Below are 21173 nucleotides of genomic sequence, written 5' to 3'. Positions count from 1 at the left end.
GAAACTATTTCCTCAGTCCGACATAAAGGTGGTAATAATCTGTGATGAAAAAATCATTGCTCTACCTTCAGAAAACAGGGAGGAAATAACTAGTCGAGAGCGTTTGTATGGAGAATGGACCCGTTGCATCTTGTCTTAATGCCGTGAACTACCTTCTGTAGAAATCCTATGGATGGTTGGAGATACTTAGTTCAGTGGATGGATATTATGTTCTTTTATTTAGCCATCTTGAATCTCAACTTTGTTATTTTCATTTCCTCTTTTATTAAACATCAGATAAATCGGAGAAATACAAATTAACTAAAACTACAATGGAGTAGGTACTTACATTCCTGTAGTTTTACCTAATTTATATTTTTCTGATTATTTACTTACATTCAAAGAAAAGAACAAAGTTGAGATTTATAATCTTTCAGTTTCGGCATTCGTATCCTGGACTATTTACCCAAAGTTTATTTTCATTGGTGTCTCCGTCCTAGTTTCTAGGGTCCCTCGTCCTATATTTACCTACTGAATTTTTATTCGATGCATAATGCAGTTCAATGATTCAAAATAGTTGAAATAGGTATTTGTGTAATAATGCGAAAGTTATAAATGACAATACCTTCTATAATTTAAGACAAACTAAAATAAATACCTACGTCTTCATTTACGGCGAGACATCGGCGAGCTGTAAATTTGGAGGCCAGTTGATTTGATACTTCTCACATTTTGCGCATGAACAGGGTGGCTGAGCGAGCTGGCGGCGGACGCGCGGGCCGCGGCCGACGCACCCCTTGCACACGGCGCAGGCGCGCGGCGCAGACCGACGCTCACCGGCATGGATCGATGAGATAAACGCGCAACCCCGCTCCAAAAATCAATACCCTTTCCATCGATTTTTACAGCCGCAGCCGCCGCACACTAGATTTGAGGGTCGCACGCGGTGGTGGCGCGCATTGTTTTCATATACTTATTTCATTCGTTTTATAGCTCTTATAGTGCATAAAAGAGAAAATGAATAGTTAGGAAAGTCGTTAATTCGTTACTGTAACAATTTTAAATATCGATTTTCCTAATTTCCGGTTTTCACAAGGTATTTTTTTTAATACGTTTTTTAAGTCGTTACGTAACATTTTAAATTAAAAACAAAATTAATCATTAAAAGTAGTCTAATTTAATACAATTAATTATTTATTACAAGTAGTAAATATTATTGAAAATTTAAATGTAACTTATTAATGAATAATTAATAATTTTGTAGTCACAAAGTTGTTTATTCAATATTAAATTTGATTTGATTCCGGTAAAAGTTATGTTTCCGGTAAAACAGGCGTGAAGCCCGCTTCTCGATGGCGGCGTTTTCGCATTTGTAAACAAAAACAAACCGCGTAACGTGAAATAATTTCGCCGCAGATGGAGTGGACGTGATAAACCGACAATGACGTCGACAGACACATATCAGTTGAAATGGCACTCGCACAGTTCACATTTGAACGGGTCCGTGGCGGCTTTGCTGCGCTCGGAGCGGTTCACAGATGTGGTGCTATGCACGATGGACGGGTCACAGATCCCGGCTCACAAGTTCATCCTGAGTTCGTGCAGTGTTTACCTGAGCGGCTTGTTCGAGGGCCAGCGACATGTCACGCGGATGGGCGGCATGCTGTACGTCGTTTTGCCTTCCGAGATATCCACAAAGGCGCTCAAGATTTTAGTGGAATATATGTACAAAGGTACGTTTTTATAAAGTACATATCAAGACATTCATTTAGTAAAAACATTCGTGAACTCGTACTTACAAATTCCAAGTATCTCCAGGTGTTTCAAATTAATCATATTTTCGAATCGAGTAGATAAGGGAAATAGAACTTTAAGATCATATTCCTATCACGCGAAACCTTGTTCCGATAAGAAAAATTAATTGTTTTCGTAAGACAATAGCAGTAAAACTAAGATAGCCCTATATTTCCAGGTGAAACAACAGTTTCAAACGAAGTTCTAGATACAGTATTAAAAGCCGGTGAAGTCCTAAAGATCCGTGGCTTATGGCGGCAAACAGATGAGGCTGGGGACCCTCCAGCGGAGAAGACTACCACACAAGTAGCTAGCGTTAACAAACAGCCGGCCAAGAAGCCGGAGGACTTACAGCCTAAGATAGCAGTCAAGAAGGATGATAAATTACTTAAGACTTTCACACCTATGCAGCAGCAAGGGGTCACAAGGTAAGGACTTTATAATTTTTTTATTAATTTTAGCCAGTGTAATAATTTATGTTATGGATCAGTAGTGTTCTGGTTCTGGCTATTTCAGAGGTGTTCGCATAGTTTAGGCAAATTATTTGTTCATTTTTATTTTGTTGACCAAGGTCAGAACCTTATTAAACTTCCATCTTAGAGACTGGCAATACGCCTCCAACCGTTCTGGACGTTCTGGTGTTTTGGATGTCCGGGGGTGATCGGTTACTAATTTACCATCGGGCACCCTGTCTCCTTGTTTGTCTCGTATCTCATAAAAAAAACCACTTGTTAATAATCCTCAGCCCAAATTAACCTACATTAACTTTGTTCTAAAGTTGACTGCTAAAGAATTCCTTTTGGCATTAAGTCCATCTTTTGTACCATATGTTTTTGGTGCAAATAATAAGCCGCACAAAGAGGTTTGCCTTTTCTTTTAATGCGAACTACTAAGGAATGGAACATGCTCAATGTCATTGTGTATTCAAGTCAAGAGTGAATAGGCTATTACTGTTACTGCACCAGTGAGCTACAATCTCGGCCTCACTTTCCATCAGGTGCGACTAAGGTCAATCACTGGCCAGTTTATAATAAAAAAATAAGCCTTACTAATACTTTACATTTTTAGAGATTATATTAAAAAAAAAAATCCCAAGAAGTTGATTATATAGAAAGGTAACGTATTGAATATTTTATTGTCTCCTCTCAAGTTAATCTAATAAGAGTAAATGTATCATAAAATACTTAATATTCGTTTTTTCTTTTTCAGACCCATGTTCATCGGGCCACCCAAACTGGTGTTTATCAAGACCAGTGAAGGAGGTACGCAGGCAGCGTTGCGGTCGGCCGGGCCCAAGGGTCAAACTATACTGGTCGCCCCAGCGCCCTCCCAAGACACTTCCACAACCCCGGCCACTACTACCACTACTTCTACTTCTATAGCTATAGGTAATTATTTACATTTCAGTATACTTTTCACAGCACCATCACATACCCTTTACGAGCATTTTCCTCTCTGCTATGAGGGAGCAAACTGAGCATAGTGACCCTTTTCTGTTCAAGGAAACATTTTTTTCTATTTGTTTTTGCATACACGTTTTAGAGAACGTTGGCGCCGAGTACATTCTGGCGGATTTTCATTCAGCCACATTAAATCCGGCTAGTGGTTAAACCGCCGTATTGAAGAACGGCTCTGTCTTGTAATATGTAAATACGTATGCGTAATATAATACGGCGGATTATATAATCTGCCTGCGACAAATATGTATGTACAGTCAACCAATTCAAATTGGAACCTGTAGAACTATGTCATCGTGACGTGATAAATCAGATTGTAAGAAATCTCTTACTGCTTGTCATTTTGACATGGTTGTAGAGTGGCCTAGGGTTCCAATTGGTTGACTATAACAGGGTGTCCACTTTCTGGAAAGTCAGGGAAAGTCAGGGAAAAGTCAGGGAAGCTCATAGTGGTCATGGAAAGTCAGGGAAAGTCAGGGAAATGATTTGGAGGTCAGGAAAAAATTTGGCACCATGAAAAAAAATCAAAAATTATTCAAAAAATAATATGATTTCTTGGGTTAGCCACATCCATGACAGCAAAGATGGATTCCCGGTAGTGATTTTAAGACAACTTAAAATTGACACTTCAGACTTTTCATTACAAGTATAGTACCTGGCCTCCATCCCAGTGATTGCTAATGGGGATATCTTCATGCTTAACCTTAATTTATCCGGCCCAAAATCGTAAATGCGGAAAAATCCAGATTTTTTTACTTTTGCGTATCCCACCCTCATATTCCAAAATAGCGAGGGGGATCGGGTATAAATTCAGTTATTGTGATTTAGATTAGTTGGAAAGTTGCACCACAATGTCACTATGTACAAAATTCATAAGGCAGGTGCTTTTGCTAGGGCGATGTGAAAACGACAAAGTTACGTTACGTCGCTGTCCAAATTCTAAGTATCTATCCGATCATGATCCGATCCGACAATCCAAAGCGGAGTTCCTCATAAAGCCTATGGCGCAAAACGTCACATAGAGGCGCAATTTTGTATTAGTCAAAGGAGCATAGGAGTATAATTAGCGTGACGATGAAGCACTCGGAAACCTAAAGGCATGTAGTGGCAAAACACCTAAATGGGCATCCCGATGCTGACAACAGAGAAAAAATTTCGCGCTCGCTTCGCTCGCGTTTAATATTTCTACATATGTAATATATTTTTGTAACTTGGTCAATACTTCACGCTCACATTACACTTGAAATCTCGTTTTCATTTCAAGCCTGCTTTCCTGACTCTGCTCAGATAGACTAGGTACTCCATTTTGTTCTGCTAAGTTAAGTACCAAATAACGACTACGGGACGTATAAAAGGGGAAAAAATTTCGCGCTCGCTGCGCTCGCGATTTTTTTTGCATGAGATAATCAAGGTCGCCGAAACTCAAACTCGCTCTACCATGATGTCCCTGATTGAGAGTGCACGGGCCGGCGCTGGTATAGCCAAGTTTAATAGTTAACATAAAGGAAAATAGTTAAAATTATGAACTCCCTTGCAACTTTTTATATTTCGTACTTTAGAAAACAAACATATCCCAGAAAATCATTGGCTGTAACAGACGGACAGACAGACGCACGAGTGATCCCATAAGGGTTCCGTTTTTCCTTTTGGAGGAACGGAACCCTAAAAAAACTGCTTTTTCTTCGGGTTTTTTTTTAAGAAAAAAAAAACTGTTTTGAAGCAACCGTGGTAAAAATATCATCAAAGAGTGAAAATTTGGTCAGGGAAATTTTCTTAAATGGTCATGGAAAGTCAGGGAAATGTCAGGGAATTTTTTTTGGATTTAGTAGTGGACACCCTGCTATAAGTACATGTAAATTAAAATTCTTGGCCATTAGAGCCATTAAAAATGAGAAGAATATAGATTTTATCTATCTATCTATATTATACATAGTTTTATTTATGTTATTTAGACAATCGGTTGCAAGCTTCCCTTGTCAGCTATGTGGCAAACTGTGTCGCTCTCGCATAGGTCACTTTAGTCATCAAAAGCGATGTCTCTCGGACATTGCACCATAAATCGTCTGAAATAGACGCTAAGGCCTAAGGTATTTAGACAACATCTTTGTGGGGTTATAATACAACTAGCGACCCGCCCCGGCTTCGCACGGGTACTATACCTACATGTAAACCTTCCTCTAGAATCACTCTATCTATTAAAAATCGCATCAAAATCCGTTGCGTAGTTTTAAAGATTCAAGCATACATAGGGACATAGGGACAGAGAAAAGCGACTTTGTTTTATACTATGTAGTGATAAGGGTTTGTGGCAGTGATTCCCAATTTTCCTAAAGTAATCTGGGCTCCCTTTGAGTTATTTAAGAAATTGTCAAATTGTATTGTCTTTTTGTAGCGTCCACGACGATAGCGGACGACTCGCCGGACGAGGCGCCGGCGCCGCGCATCCTGCGGCGGCACGCGGCCGAGCGCAAGTACGGCAAGCGCCAGAAACACGACGACGACGACAAGGACGCCGAGGACGCTGCCTCGAGTGAGTACTCACGTCTACTCTACCGTAACTCAGCTGGCTGGCTAGCTGGAATATGGACTGAGCTGGAACGAGGCCAAGGCGGTGGCTCGAGATAGAAAGGCGTGGAAGGATCTTGTGGAGGCCCTATGCACCTATGGGGTGCCCTAGGACGATCAACGACAACCATAACTCAGCAGGCTCCACATGAAGCGAGGCGACATCCTGGGCAAACGCCCGAAGTAGAAGTGCCTCGGTCGAGGCGAGTCGCTTAACCGAGAAAAACTTGCATCGGTTGCATCAAACCGTCTGTCACCGTTAAAGCGTTTTTAAAATTTTATTGTATGGGAAGTTCCACAGACATCTGCTGCGTGACGATGATGTGTCTGTCAAATGTGGTTGATGCAACTGGCCCTTAGGTAGTCGAAGTAACTTAACGTGTATAGTCAAAGAAGGATAATTTATTCAGTTTATGGCAACAATTTCAAATTTGGCAGGAGGTAGGGCATAGCGAATGATATTCCGCTTTGTGTGGTAGGGCACAGCACAGCGGATATCGTCTCGTTCGAATCTAGAGCAGAGCCCAACTGGGGTAGTACCTCCGCCTTACAGAAGACCGCAGCCAAATAGCACTAGACCCTACTCATAGTGTTGTGTTCCTGTCGGTGAGTAAGGTTGCCAGAGCTCAACGAGGGTGCGGTGTGCTGATGACGGGAGGACTTACGGAACTAACTTGTTCCGTTTATTGTCCTTTGAGTCGTCGGCAACCCGAATCCTCCTTGGAACTTGTACACTCCTTTTTGCTGTGTACTTAACACTTACGGTGACCGCTTTACATCAGGCGGGCCGTATACTTGTTTGCCACCGACGTAGTATAAAAAAAAAAATTTAGGTGCATAAAAAAAAGTGTGGAAGAAATGAAACTTTAACACGAAAAACATACAAAAAGTACACCTGTGCCACACCTCGGACACTGGCGATCAAATATATGAAAGAGGCTCGTTTGTAGCACACAGTCTAAGCTCGTGTAGGTGAACGCGTACTTGTATGAGTGAAATATGACAGGCCGACTGTTCGCGTTTTTGACAGGCGGTAACTGTGAGATAACTGAGAGGGGGTGGGCGGCACTTTCAGCGGGGAGCGGGAGTGTCCAAACTGTACGATAGTACTCTTTATTATACTGTTCCTGGGAAAACGAAATAATAAGCATAAGTTGTCCATTCACTGTATTCTATAGCTGTTGTAATAAACCTGAGACATTTTTTTTCTATAACTAACCATCATTTCTTTCCTCAGAAAAGTCAACCGCCAGCAACAATGACCCAGACGTCTCGATAAAGGAAGAGCCAGAATGGGACGCGTCCAGCATAGAAGAGGAGGAGCGCTCCATCGCTGAAATGTTCCAGCAAGAGATGAGCGTCAAACAGGAGCCTGAAGACGTGGATATCGATGAGGAGGGACTGGTATGGATAGCTATAGCTTTCTCTTTCATTAGTTACAACTCTAGCCTTGGAGACAGACTTCTAACAGACCCTGGAAGCGCTGTAATGGGACGCGTCCAACATAGAAGAGGCGAAGCGATTTGGAGGGACTGGTACGGATAGCTATAGCTTTCTCTTTCTCATTCAGTCCTGCCCCTTAAACTTATTATGCCAAAGATATTTCGTCGTGGCTGGCGCGTGACGCACAACCCCTTTTCCGTGGTAATTTCTTTGAACCCATGTGCCTTGAATGTAAGTCAAGCAATAATCTAACCTGTTCATTTATAAAACAGTGCATTCTTAATAAATATCTGCTAAAACATGTTTTGCCGGTTAGGGATTAAGGACACATAACATTTTCATTTATTACATAGATTTGATAGATTTTTTGAATAACGTCATAGATGACTCTACAACAAGATGTTTTCTTACGCAGGTATACAGCCCTTTGGCGTGCGAGCTGTGCGCAGAGGTGTTCACACTGCCCGCGGCGTGGGTGCGGCACGTGGAGGGACACGCGCGCGCCGATCACACGCACGCTCGCAAACGCAAGCATCGCTCCGCGGTATGTACACACTGTACATGTTGTATAGGACGCTTGTATCATTGGGAGCTGTACGCAGGTGTTCACACTGCCCGCGGCGTGGGTGCGTCACGTGAAGGGACACGCGCGCGCCGATCACACGCACGCTCGCAAACGCAAGCATCGCTCCGCGGTATGTGCACACTGTACATGTTGTATAGGACGCTTGTATCATTGGGAGCTGTACGCAGGTGTTCACACTGCCCGCGGCGTGGGTGCGTCACGTGGAGGGACACGCGCGCGCCGATCACACGCACGCTCGCAAACGCAAGCATCGCTCCGCGGTATGTACACACTGTACATGTTGTATAGGACGCTTGTATCATTGGGAGCTGTACGCAGGTGTTCACACTGCCCGCGGCGTGGGTGCGGCACGTGGAGAGACACGCGCGCGCCGATCACACGCACGCTCGCAAGCGCAAGCATCGCTCCGCGGTATGTACACACTACATGTTGTATAGGACACTTGTATCATTGGGAGCTGTACGCAAGTGTTCACACTGCTGGCGGCTCTGACTACCGCACGCACGCAAGCGTAACGGCCCAGCCACGACAGCCGTGAGCGGCGGCCATACATTGGAGCGAGACACAGCGATGGGACTTTTCATTCGCACGTATGGCTGCCGCTCACCGCTGTCGCGCTTAGACAAATGTCGTGGCTGGGCCGTAAGCATCGCTTCGCGGTACTTACACACTGTACATGTATAGGACGCTTGTTGCATCATTGGAAGCTGTACGCAAGTGTTCACTCACACTGACAGCGGTCCGGGCTACACGCACGCAAGCGCAAACATCGCTACGCGGTACCTACACATTGTACATGTTGTATAGGACGCTTGTATCATTGGGAGCTGTACGAAAGTGTTCACACTGCCGGGGGCCGGAACACGCACGCAGCAAGAGCAAACATTGCTCCGTGGTATATACACACAGTACATGTTATACATATTTAATAAAAAGCAACCATATGCCAGGTGGTTCCTTTAAATGATCCTAACGACGTGTCTTTAACTGAAAAAAAAAACACTATAATGGCTCCTTTTGGGGACACCCCGATATGTCACTTTGACAATGACGTAAGTCTTTAGGTATAGTTTAGGTATTTTTCGCGAAAATTTGAATTGGATCTAAACTATGTATTGCACGTTTTGCATATGTCAATTTTGATGTTTGATGTTATATTTAGCTTAACTACTATTTACTTAAGGCGCCGTGCGTTCAGTTCCTTCTCCGAACGCAGCATACTGTTACTGAGCGGACGACCGCGGAAGGTAACGCATATAGGTACCTAATATCTGGGCGACCGAGCTTCGCTCGGTTCTGTTTCGTATCCTTGACATGTGTCGCCATCTAGTTCAAAAATGAATAGTACCTACATCGAGCGAAAGAATTCTCAGCCTTAACAACACAACTACTCCACACGAGATGGCGCGCATTTCGCCACAAAAACTCAAATAGTGTATTTTTCTATTCGTTTCAGCCTTGACCTGTGTCGCCATCTAGTGTTTGCAATAAATAGTACTTACATCGACCGAAAGAATTCTGTCTTAACAGTACAACTAATGCACACGAGATGGCGCGCGAAGAAAAACGCATGAAAACTCGAAAATTCGCGTTTTCCGGGATTTAAGGATAAGTTAGACCGATTTTTCACCCCCAAAAACCCCCACATAACAAATTTCAGCGAAATCGTTAGAGCGGTTTCCGAGATCGTCAGTGTAAATAAATATATAAATAAATTAAATAAATAAATAAATATACAAGAATTGCTCGTTTAAAAGTATAAGATTTACCTAACCACTATTTTGAAAATGGTTAAGGTCAATTTATTTGTGTCGTTTAAATTGGCCAAATGTGAAGGCCAGACACATTTCCCCTTATTTAAGTGTGTCACCAGCATTGACGTTGCTTTTAACAGTTTTAACATGAAAATTTAATTTCATGTGTCAAAATACCTGGGGTAAATTTTAATTTAAAAAAAAGAAAGGTCCGTTTTGCGATTAAAGGATTGTTATTGTTTATTTACTCTATCTTCATTTCCATCAGGTGTGACTAGGGTGTATAAAAAACATATTTTGGCGGACTGAAAGCACTGCGATTTTTCCAAAGCTTCTGACTTTACCCACTGCACCTTAATTAATGCTCTCATACTTCTCATAAATAAATAGTCTATATTTATTTAGTTTTGGAACCGAATGTCCCTTTTGATCTTTAAATGACCGCCCTGTGTGACTTTGTGAAGAATTACTGTCTAACACAACACTTGTAATTCTTAAATAACAGAATAACACCCAGTAACATTAGCATCCATGTAAATTATACGTATAATAACCTCTAAATATTAATAAATATTTTAGAACGTTCAATTTGCACACTTGATCTTAGAAATGCAGACAACAGATAATATAGATACTATAGATAGATATACCTTCCTGAGTCCTGGAAAAATTTGTTTTGTTTTTGAATTTGGAACCTTCCGTTACTCAATAAAAGTTCAAAGCAAATTGTTAAAAAAAAATAGATAGGTAGATAAAAAGTTTATTGCATAAAAATATCATGACAAAAAAAATTAAGAACTAGAATATAACTTAGATCTACAGGGCTGAAGCGCTGATAGCCTAGCGGTAAGTACCTATACCTACGTGCGACTTTCGTTCCGGAGGTCGCGGGTTCGAACCCCGGCTCGCACCAATGAGTTTTTCGGAATTTATTTGCGAATATCATTTGATATTTGTCAGTCGCTCTTCGGTGAAGGAAAACATCGTGAGGAAACTGGACTAATTCCGATAAGGTCTAGTTTACCCTTCGGGTTGCAAGGTCAAATGGCAGTCGCATTCGTAAAAACTGGTGCCTACGCCAAATCTTGGGATTAGTTGTCAAAGCGGACCCCAGGCTCCCATGAGCCGTGGCAAATGCCGGGATAACGCAAGGAGGATGATGTACAATAATTTGTACAAGAGGACTGAGGAGGACAGACCACGTGACGAGTCAAGTCATTTACTACCCACTTCTCTCCCGTAGGTGTCGTCAACAGTGGGAAATGGTGTGGTGGTATAAACAGCAATACCCTTAACTAACCATCAGTAGACTTTACGCCCTTGTAAATAAGAATCACAAATGTACAGCTAACAGTGTTGCCGATGGTACGTGGTTTGAGCGATGGCTTGACAACCTGACACTACTATATCACAAATTGGTTTTCTTTCAACACCTTAATAGGCTAGTTTCCTACTAGTCAAATCAGCTTATTTTTATTAAGAACTGTCAAAACGATTTGCGAATATGGAATTACTATGAAATACTGAGGAGTGACGTCACGGTCAATTCATTTACTTTATATTACTCTTTGACTTATTAAATAGAAATTACGTTTAGACATAACTACTGTCCATATTTTTCTTCTAATTATGTGGTGCTTTATTTCGTGCACTGCATAAAATATTTTATTTTAAGTATAGGAAACTAGCCTATTGCTGAGGGTGGCACTGAAACTCGAATAGTTTCATGATCATATGTATAGTGAACGGCCATTTACAGCAGCTCACCTTTGACAGACCGACAGTGACCCTGTGCACGAAGCTATAGTTCCCAGGTTATTAGATTCTCGGTAATTACAGTTATTTGTGTGCATAACGCGAATATTTTCTTGTCACATAGTCCTGAAATATTTATTTATTATAATATAATATTTATTACATTCAGAACTCAACTGGCTCTCATAATTACTTTGTTGTATATCCATTACTTATTCTCCTTTATGCTAATATTTTATGGCAAATAAAATTCTTACATCGCAGGTATAATATTATACAAACGTTTAAATATAAATAATACGCGCTGTACTCAAAATCCTCCATTATGCGAAGATGTTAATAAGTCGGGTTTAAAGTTACACTGGTTCTTGAATAACATGCACTTGATTGAGATTCGAGAATAACTTTGATTGCTCCTTTATTTATCCAAAGTTGTCAGCACTTCATTCGCAATCCGCACGCGTCCAAGATGGTCCTCACACTCGCCGCTGTAGCTTTGGCGGCCTTCGCCACCCTCTACCTCCTTCGACTGTACCACTCTGCGACTAATCGGGAATGCAGGTCCCTCAAAACACTAAAAGGGAAAACTGCCATCATCACCGGCGGCACCACCGGCATGGGACTAGAAATAGCCACCGACTTCGCTCGACGGGGCGCCCGGGTCATCATCGCTTGCCCCTTCCCGCAAGAAGGTATCCACGCTCAGAAAACAATAGAAGAAAGGACTCACAAAAAAGTTGTCTTTAAACACCTCGACTTGGGCTCTCTAGAATCAGTCCGATCATTCGCCGCCGAGATCCTGAAAAACGAAGACAGATTGGATTTATTAATGAACAATGCCGGCATCGGAATGCCCAAGAACTTTGCAACCAAGGACCGCTTGAATTTTATTATGCAGGTGAATTATTACGGGCATTTTTTACTGACGATACTGCTGCTCCCGCTTTTGAAGAAGACTGGAACGGCCGCGGATCCGGCCAGGGTGGTCAACACCTCATCTAGATTGCACTATTTCGGAAGCGTTGATCTAAGCGACTCCGACATCAACTGGCTGAGTTTCTTCAGTTACTGCAACAGCAAATTCAGCTTGATACTCTTCTCCAGAGAGCTGACTAGAAGAGTCAAAGGATCTCATGTAGTGGTTCACACCGTTGACCCTGGCACTATCGGAACGGGTATCTACAATTGCTCCGGTAAAATCTTAGGCGCGTTATGTCGATACTTGCTGATTTTCTGCAGCAAGACACCTAAAGTCGGAGCCCAGACGGCATTGCATGTGGCTTTGGATGACGAAGTCGGTCAAACCAGTGGGAGATATTTCGTGAACTGCAGGCCAGCTCGTGCCATACCCTGGGCCTACAAGGATAAGAACGCCCGGATACTGTGGGAGGAATCGATCACACTAGTCAAACTTACTGAAGATGAATTGGAAAAATGTTTTAAATAAAAAAAAGCTGTTATCCTTTTATTTGTGTGTGTGTGTGTGTGGTGCTCGCAATGGCAATATCGTTGATTCAAAACTCGAATTAGAAAAAAGGTCGTAATTATAAATTCGGGCAGAATCCTTATCATACCTACGAGAGGTAACAATGAAGTAGGTAACTGCGGCACACAATGTGGTTTATGATAATATTTATCTTCGATCAATCAATACTTACGAGTAAATGTAAATACAGGTTAAAGGTGCTATTACACTAATGTGTGTAACAAGCAACTACTACTGTATTAACAAATACATTTTTTTTATATGAACTCATGTATTTATAAATCTAAATTATTTATACCTGTCACGATTTACGGCTCTGCAGTATGTTATGTATGTATTATAATAAAAAAAAATGGATTTAAGGAACCGTGCATTTTTATCCTTTCAATAACAAACTTGTTTGGTGATGATTATAATAGCCTTCTTTTATTTCTTGTATTATCGATTAGGAACCATTTGATTTATTAGGTACTCTTTTAATAGAAATAAACCAAAAAAAAATCCACCAAAAAACATAATTGCGTATCTTCGCAGCACTTACAAAATGGATCATTTTAGCACAGGATATTGTATAAATATCATCATATTCATAGAGAAAATATTTTTCACCACCAACTGGTAAAGGCTCTCTTTGCTATTCGAAAACAGATAGCAAAATTGCATTTTATCCACAAGAGTGCAAAGTAATTTCATACAAATTTTAACTTCATATCTTAAGCGGGTTGGTAGATTTTACTTATAAATGATGATTTTGAATCATAAATATTGAATTATTTGATGGATTTTATTTAGTTTCATGTTTTATGGTCAGTATTTTGTTCGTGTTGGTGTGGTGAAAAAGTTTGTGTTTCACTCGGTGGCAAAGTTTGTTTAACCTTCGTGCCTTGAAACCCTCGCAATGCTCAAGATTCCACTTTTTGAACCACTCGCTACGCTCGCGGTTCAATATTGGATTCTTTCGCTTTCTCGGGTATCAATATTGTCACGTGCGGTTAAACAACTACTTTGCCCCCTTGTAAAACAAATAACTATATTCAGATGATTTATAAGTTTTTTTTCTCACTTAACTAGGAGCGGCTTACAACATACTATGTAGGTACCTACTACATATTTGTACCCAATGTTTTGTGGCTGTGCCACACAGATTACGGACTAGAAGGGTGTCGTTTTTTTTCTGTTTTGGTACTGAACCTTAAAAATAAGTTAGGTCCGTAATGCAGACGTCATAACCGCAAAATCTATATTTGTATCGCAGGTATCTAAACACTTTTTGTTTTTTTTTTTTTTCATAATCTTGAACGTCCATTGACGTAAATGGATCAGGCATATTCTAGATTAAAAATAGCAACCTTTAAACAACACGGGTACCTACTTCCTGCTTATAAAGTAGGCAACAGAACTAAAACTATTAAGTTGCTCGAGTTCCCTTCGATTCAACTTGCATGTAAAAAATTTGCACGAAAGTAATTATTAAGCATTTTGTTGTGTTTCTGAACTACAACCTGTTTTTATTGATTTCCGTTAAGGCTCCCCACAGACAGTCTTAAAAATTCATAATCTTAAAAAAAACTTGTATGCAATCTGACAGTTCAGATCTGTCAGTGTCTTGTCAGTGTCAGTTTGAACTGTCAGATTGCATACAAGTTTTTTTTAAGATTATGAATTTTTAAGACTGTCTGTGGGGAGCCTAACTGTTGGATGGCACCCCCAAAGTAGGTAGTGCCCATTATATTCCATAAAATAATTGTGTTAGTATGTGTAAATCTATAGTATTATCAGAGCCAAACTGGGGAAGTACCTCCTTGGCGAAAAACGCAACCTAATAACCTTAGATCTCATAGGTCGAATCTTTAAGAGATCCAAGTATCCATATATAACGGAAACTGCTTACCGTAAGGTGAGCCGTATGATTGTTTGCCTCCGACGTATTATTATAAAATGTAAGTGCGTAATAAATAAAATAAAATGTTATAACCTTATAGTCAGATATTCAAAATAGGGTAGTATTTCAGTCTCGGACTATAACTACCTCGGCAGGAATGAGTGCTAGTGGGCAAGCGTGAGTGATTAGCCTATCGCGTCACTGCCTCCATTTCGCACGTTTAATAGGTGCGGAAGGGACTCAAGGGACGCACTAACGCAATACTCTTATATCGTGTATGTATCACACTAGTGTACCAGACCCGCTGGTCGTCCCTTGGCTAAAAAACTATTAATGTTTACGGATATAGACCGTGATTACCTTTTTGTTTTTTGTCGAGCTCTCGATTTTTCGACGCAGATACACGCGTCACGGTCACGGATAACTCAAGCGATGTTAAAGTTGTGTAGACAGCGCACGGTCTACCCTCATTGGTCCGTGTTCTTATTAATATTAAGTTTCTGCATTAAATAATATAATTTTATTTTCACCACACCAACTGTTAAAGCCTTATTTTGCTATTCGAAAACAGATAGCAAAATCGCATTTTATCCACAAGAGTGCAAAGTAATTTCATACAATTTTTAGCTTGATGTATTAAGCTAGCTGGTAGAATTTACCTATAACTGATGATTTTGAATCATAATTATTGATTAGATTGAAGGATTTGATTTAGTTTGATGTGTTATAGTCAGTATTTTGTTCATGTTGGTGTGGTGAAAAATTTTGTGTTTCACTCGGTGGCAAAGTTTGTTTAACCTTCGTGCCTTGAAACCCTCGCAACGCTCAAGATTCCACTTTTTGAACCACTCGCTACGCTCGCAGTTCAATATTGGAATCTTTCGCTTGCTTGGGTATCAATATTGGCACGTGCGGTTAAACAACTACTTTGCCCCCTTGTAAAACAAATAACTATTGTACACAGAGCGATGACACCGAAGAGACTATGGCGCTGCTCCGCTGCGATTTGTGCCAGAAACACTTCCCCAACCCCGCGGAGTGGGTGCGCCACGTGCAGAGCACCCACACCGAAACAGGTGTGTACTTTTACTTCACACTACACCCTCACACTATAGAATTAAGACTATTATTAGGTCCTAAAGTCCTAATATTTCGGACATAAAATTGCGTCGCCGCGAACTGAACGCACGCGGCAAGCGGGCTAGAATGGACTTAAGGTCGGTTGCACCAATCCATCTGTCACAGAATTTAACGTTCGCAAATTGTTTTCTATGGGATTCTTCATTAGACTTTTGTTGTGATTGATGCGACTGACCCTTAAAGGAGCCCACTGACTATTAGAGTTAGGGCCAGTTGCATCAAAACTGTCTGTCACCGTTAAAGCGTTCGTTAAATTTTATTGTAAGTATGGGAAGTTCCATTGACGTCTGCTGCGTGACGATGATGTGTCAGTCAAATGTGGTTGATGCAACTGGCCCTTAGTTGGACGATAACGGCCTGTCAGTTTTTCGGTGATGTCACTTATTACTTCTAAGGGCCAGTAGCGTCAACCACAATAAACAGACACAAAAATCACGCAGCAGAAGTCTATGGAAATTCCCATACAAACAAAATTGCGAACGTTAAATTCGGTAATAGAGGTTTGGTGCAACCGACCCCAACTGACACGCCGATATTGTACGGCAAACTGGTAGTCAGTGAACTAGAACTGTTTTAGATGACAGAGCGGCCGCATGCCGCAAGGCAAGGCCTGCCGCATGCGTTCAGTCAGAGGTCTCAGCATCTGTTCTCTTAGGTGAGGTATCGGCAAACTTTTAAGATATGAGAAATAAAGAACTGTTACTGGAGATGTACTCGTATTACTTGGAGAACCTACGAAGTACGGTCCGTGGTTTGCCGATTCGTGCCTCAGGAATTTAAAAGAAAGAAAATATTTTCTCGTAAAGAGTACCTCCATTTTTTATTTGAATACTGTTTTTAGACAATAAACCCCAACCTATAAAATGCTAATCAAATTATCGTCCAGAAAAATCTGTATGATGCAGTCTCGGTGTGGTGCATAAAAATGTTATGTCATTTAATGATTTCTGGAGGCAGTAATTTGATCACGATCTAAATTATAATAACTAACATAGCTGAAATCTGATTGTTATGTACGTGGCTGATTCTCGACAAGCGAATAGTAAAGTTTCCGTAAGTTACTTGTTCCTATCACTGAGTTCCCGCAACGCGCACCCCGCTACACATGATGATCACTTCAGTTATGTTTTATATTGGCTTTGCTTGTCGCTTAATAGCACTTTGCGACTGAGGTGGTGGCATGGAGGTCTTGGATGGTCAGACACGAGATTACGGATGGATAATGAAAGAAATCTTTTATTCAAATGACTGGCAATTACTTAAAAACCGTGGGATCTTAAGCCTTCTCAATTTTTTTACTTAAATGTATACTATTTTTTAATTATGACGCGTCTTGAGCTGTATTTAATCCGTAAGTAAGCTCACGTTTTAAATTCCCTTTCAATATAAATCCGTTAGTATCCTCAAAAGTAGCGAAATCCCACTTCTGATGTCACATGTAACTCCAGCATGCCATCACCTCTCGAAACATGATGTCCTAATAACCCTTTCTAAATGTATCGATGTCGGTTGTCTAGAATTGGCCATATCAAACAACAGTGCCCCACCAAAACGTCACAATCGTTTCACAGAGGGCGCGCAAAACAAGACTTGCTCGCACTGCAAGAAAACGTTCCCGTCGCATGCATCCATGCTTATACACATGAGGACACACACGGGTTTGTATTACTTACTATTATTATAAGTTAAGGTATTATAGGTTTAGTTAGTTTAAGGTAGAATAGAATGTTATCTTTCTGACAGGTTAGTAAAATTTATATATTATGTATATATATAATTATATTTATGATATGAGTATATATTATATAACCTATCGTTATTTATTTAAACATTTAAACATTTATTTCAAATAATTTACACGGCATCACAGCTTAAGCCAATACACCGAATAATTAAACTAATTACAAATATAATTACAGAATATGTATTAAACTAAGTAATAAATAAAACCTCAGACAATTTACATGCAAGTGCTGGGAATCCTATCGTCCATCCGTTTATGTAAACATAGTATGTAATTGTATGTACGTTAATATATTGTTATGGGTAAAATTGTGGCGTAAGCGAGAGGCTGGCAACCTGTCACTGCAATGTCACAGTTTCGTTTTCTTTCAACCCCTTATTTGCCAAGAGTGGCACTGAAACTTGAGTAGTTTCATGTGCTCTGCCTACCCCTTCATGGGATACAGGCGTGATTGTATGTATGTATGTATGTAATATATTATATGTCTATATGGTTTTGATTGATATTTCAAAATTGGTCTCTTAATGCACCGCCTATAATCTTCTCTGCTTTGCCCAAATGTTGACTGGTAGAGAATGCATTAAGTTCGCCTTTTGTACATTAAGTTGTTCTTTTGTGCAATAAAGTTTAAATAAATAAATAAATTATATTAATTGTCAGTCAGATCAATCAAATCTTGGAACAAAAAAAGGCGGCGAATTTGAAAAATGTAGGGCTCACCAGTGTGGGGTATTCCACTAGAATTTCGACTTTTTCGTGGAATGCCCCATAAAACGCGTGCCATTCTGAACCTTGACGTCGGCGGAATCGTCAACGACCCATAACACCGACGTAGGGAACAAATCAAATTATTTTATTATTTTTTATTTTATTTCCTGAAGACCCGAGTTCGATTCCCGGCTTCGCCACCAGTGGGCTTGATCGCTTTTTCTTTAGTGTATGGTATCTATTTCAGTTTATGACCCATAACACTTCAAAATTGATTCAAAATGTAGGGCGAGGTTAAATTCGCATAGAAAATTTGGATTTTGCGCCTTTTTTAGTGCCAAGATTTGGTTGATCGTCTGTAATGTCTATATAATATCCCGATACTAAAATAGAATAAATAAATAGATTTTTTTTAATTTTTTTTTTTAATATTATAGGACATTCTTACACAGATTGACTGAGGCCCACGGTAAGCTCAAGAAGGCTTGTGTTGTGGGTACTCAGCAACGATATATATAATATATAAATACTTATATACATAGAAAACATCCATGACTCAGGAACAAATATCTGTGCTCATCACACAAATAAATGCCCTTACCGGGATTCGAACCCGGGACCGCGGCGTAGCAGGCAGGGTCACTACCGACTGCGCCAGACCGGTCGTCGATTAATTTGCCCATCCAATAATATGTCGACCGGTCTGCTCTACTGCATCTGGGTTGGGATCCCCGTAAGCGCATTTATTTGTATGGTGAATACAGAAATAACTAGTCACTATTTTCAATCTTAGAGCGTTATGATTCTAAATAATATAGCAGCAGAGACGCTTAGGCATCTGCGTGTAATTGACTTTATAACCCCCTTAAACAATACCTCTGTTACATTTTCCTCGCATAAATGTCTGCAATTATATACATTGTAAGCAAGTGCCTAATTATATCTAACAACCATTTCTTTTATCAGATGATGTCACAAATATCTTGTCGTGTTCCTAATAACATACTTCAATAATATGTACCTACTTTGTTGCTGTTTGTAAAGTTATAAATCGGCCGTCTCTACAAGAAATATAGGTAGTCTGAGGCAATTAAATTAGACATATTTAACCTATGGATAGACCACGACCTTCCGCTACAAACATGTTAGTATGTACTATTAGTCATGGGGGTTAGGTAATGTTACTACAAAATTACGACCTACCGGCCCTGCCCGAGTAGCCGATAGTCGTGGGTTCGAATCCCGGTAGAGCTTTTATTTTTGTGATGAGCACATATATTTCTTCCTAAGTTAATGGTTTGTTAAGTTTAAGAACATCTTTACAAGCCAATATTTCAAAATTGTAGATTACATACATACCTTGGATCATTGTTATTGTCGGTTTACAACAATAAGGTCGTATATTTTGAATGTTGATGTGCAAAGCCTTTGCCTTACAAACCTTTGTATTTATTCACATTGTTCTTTTTTTTTGTAAACAATACTAAACATGTAAACCTTCTAGGCGAGCGCCCGTTCGTTTGCGGACTGTGCAACAAAGGTTTCAACGTGAAGTCTAACCTGCTGCGGCACCTTCGCACGCTGCACGACCAGATTATAAGCCCTGCCCTCGTTGAGGGCGAGGCGGACGATGAGCCCGAGGGACCGAGCGAGGTACGTACTTATACTGTCGCAACTTACTCTAGCATAAAATCCTCGCACACGTGTACAATTTGCTCCAGCATCCGCGTCTCGCGCACGCTTCCAGAGCGCCTAGTGAAAATTTCAACCATTTGTGCTGTAATGAAACTGGTTATTATTATCTTCTTATTACACTAATATTGAAATGTGACAGAGAGATAACCGCTTCGCTCGCTGTGGCACAATTGGCATTTTCGCTAGGTCACCTGGACATTAGTTCTACCTGTTGATGGCTATGGCTACTGGAAAACTGAAGCGAGGTGCGTGCTCGTTTAAACGGATAATTTAGTGAAGAAAATGTGGCCAAAACAAAACAAGAATCTACGTATCAGGATGAGGAATCTATGAATCTGTCATTTCGTTCGGAAAATTGAAGTTTTGTATTGTTCTATCTCGCGTTTAAGTTGACTTGTGGGATTGTATAAGGGATTTCTGTTACGTGCAGGTGAAGCGCGAGTCCTGAGGCCGCGGGGGGGCGGGCGCGAGCCGGCGCGGGCGCGCGGTGTTGCCGCGCAAGCAGAGCTACTCGCTGTTCCTCAAGCAGCGCGCCGTGCTCTTCTCCGCCAAGAAGTGGAAGCAGTAGCGACCTACGCCGACACAGCCGGACCGGCTAATACAGCCTGTCAGACCATTTCCCTCACTAGAAAAAAAAAGCATTTCGTGCCTTTTCTAGTGACAGACTCGGTTGACCGGCTCACTTGACTAGCCGGCTCACACAGGGCGCGCAGTGCGCGCGTTTACCGAGGCAGTGTTCTGCCTCGACCGAGATACGTCCACATTGACCATTTGTTGCGCGACGTTGTTTGCTGTGTGAAACCGCTTACTTGAAAACTGCAGTGTGGTTTGTGATGCCGATAAAAGACTACAAACTAATAGAAAATGCTTGGTTTTCTATATGTAATTTATAACTCAATTATAATGGTTCGATCGGTCTTGGAAAACATAATGATTCTTTGGATTTTTGCAAATGTTTTCTACACAATCTAATTATGTTGAAATTTACAAATCGATTCCTTACAGCTGACATGAACGAAACTGATCTATTAAATCACCACCGTGATTTCATAAGAGAAGGACCTTCTCTTTGTTGATTGCAAATCAGTAGCATCACTCATAGGCCAGTTTCGATGACTCGATCAGTATCAAATATTATCAATAACCAATAATAGGTACCATACAAAAAATACTTCAAACTACTAT

General features: G+C 40.7%; 1 protein-coding gene across 2 annotated transcripts; it reads left to right on the top strand.

Annotated features, from left to right (window-relative positions):
* Positions 1–928: 928 nt before the first annotated feature.
* LOC125226558 (zinc finger and BTB domain-containing protein 17-like) lies at positions 929–21173 on the top strand. Of its 2 annotated transcripts, none has more exons than XM_048130554.1 (11): positions 929–1075; positions 1396–1712; positions 1952–2201; positions 2983–3161; positions 5623–5760; positions 7033–7199; positions 7654–7782; positions 15666–15777; positions 17413–17499; positions 19798–19946; positions 20419–21173. In XM_048130554.1, the coding sequence occupies exons 2-11, from the start codon at positions 1421–1423 to the stop codon at positions 20434–20436; spliced, it is 1521 nt and encodes a 506-aa protein (XP_047986511.1). In that variant the 5' UTR covers positions 929–1075; positions 1396–1420; the 3' UTR covers positions 20437–21173. The 2 variants fall into 2 exon arrangements, with proteins under 2 accessions (XP_047986511.1, XP_047986510.1); XM_048130553.1 differs by having other exon boundaries at positions 17359–17499.

This window comes from Leguminivora glycinivorella, chromosome 5 (genome assembly GCF_023078275.1).
Source record: "Leguminivora glycinivorella isolate SPB_JAAS2020 chromosome 5, LegGlyc_1.1, whole genome shotgun sequence".
Taxonomy (NCBI): Eukaryota; Metazoa; Arthropoda; class Insecta; order Lepidoptera; family Tortricidae; genus Leguminivora; species Leguminivora glycinivorella.
Note: the sequence above shows the minus strand (reverse complement) of the source record. Positions and strands in the feature narration are given on the sequence as shown.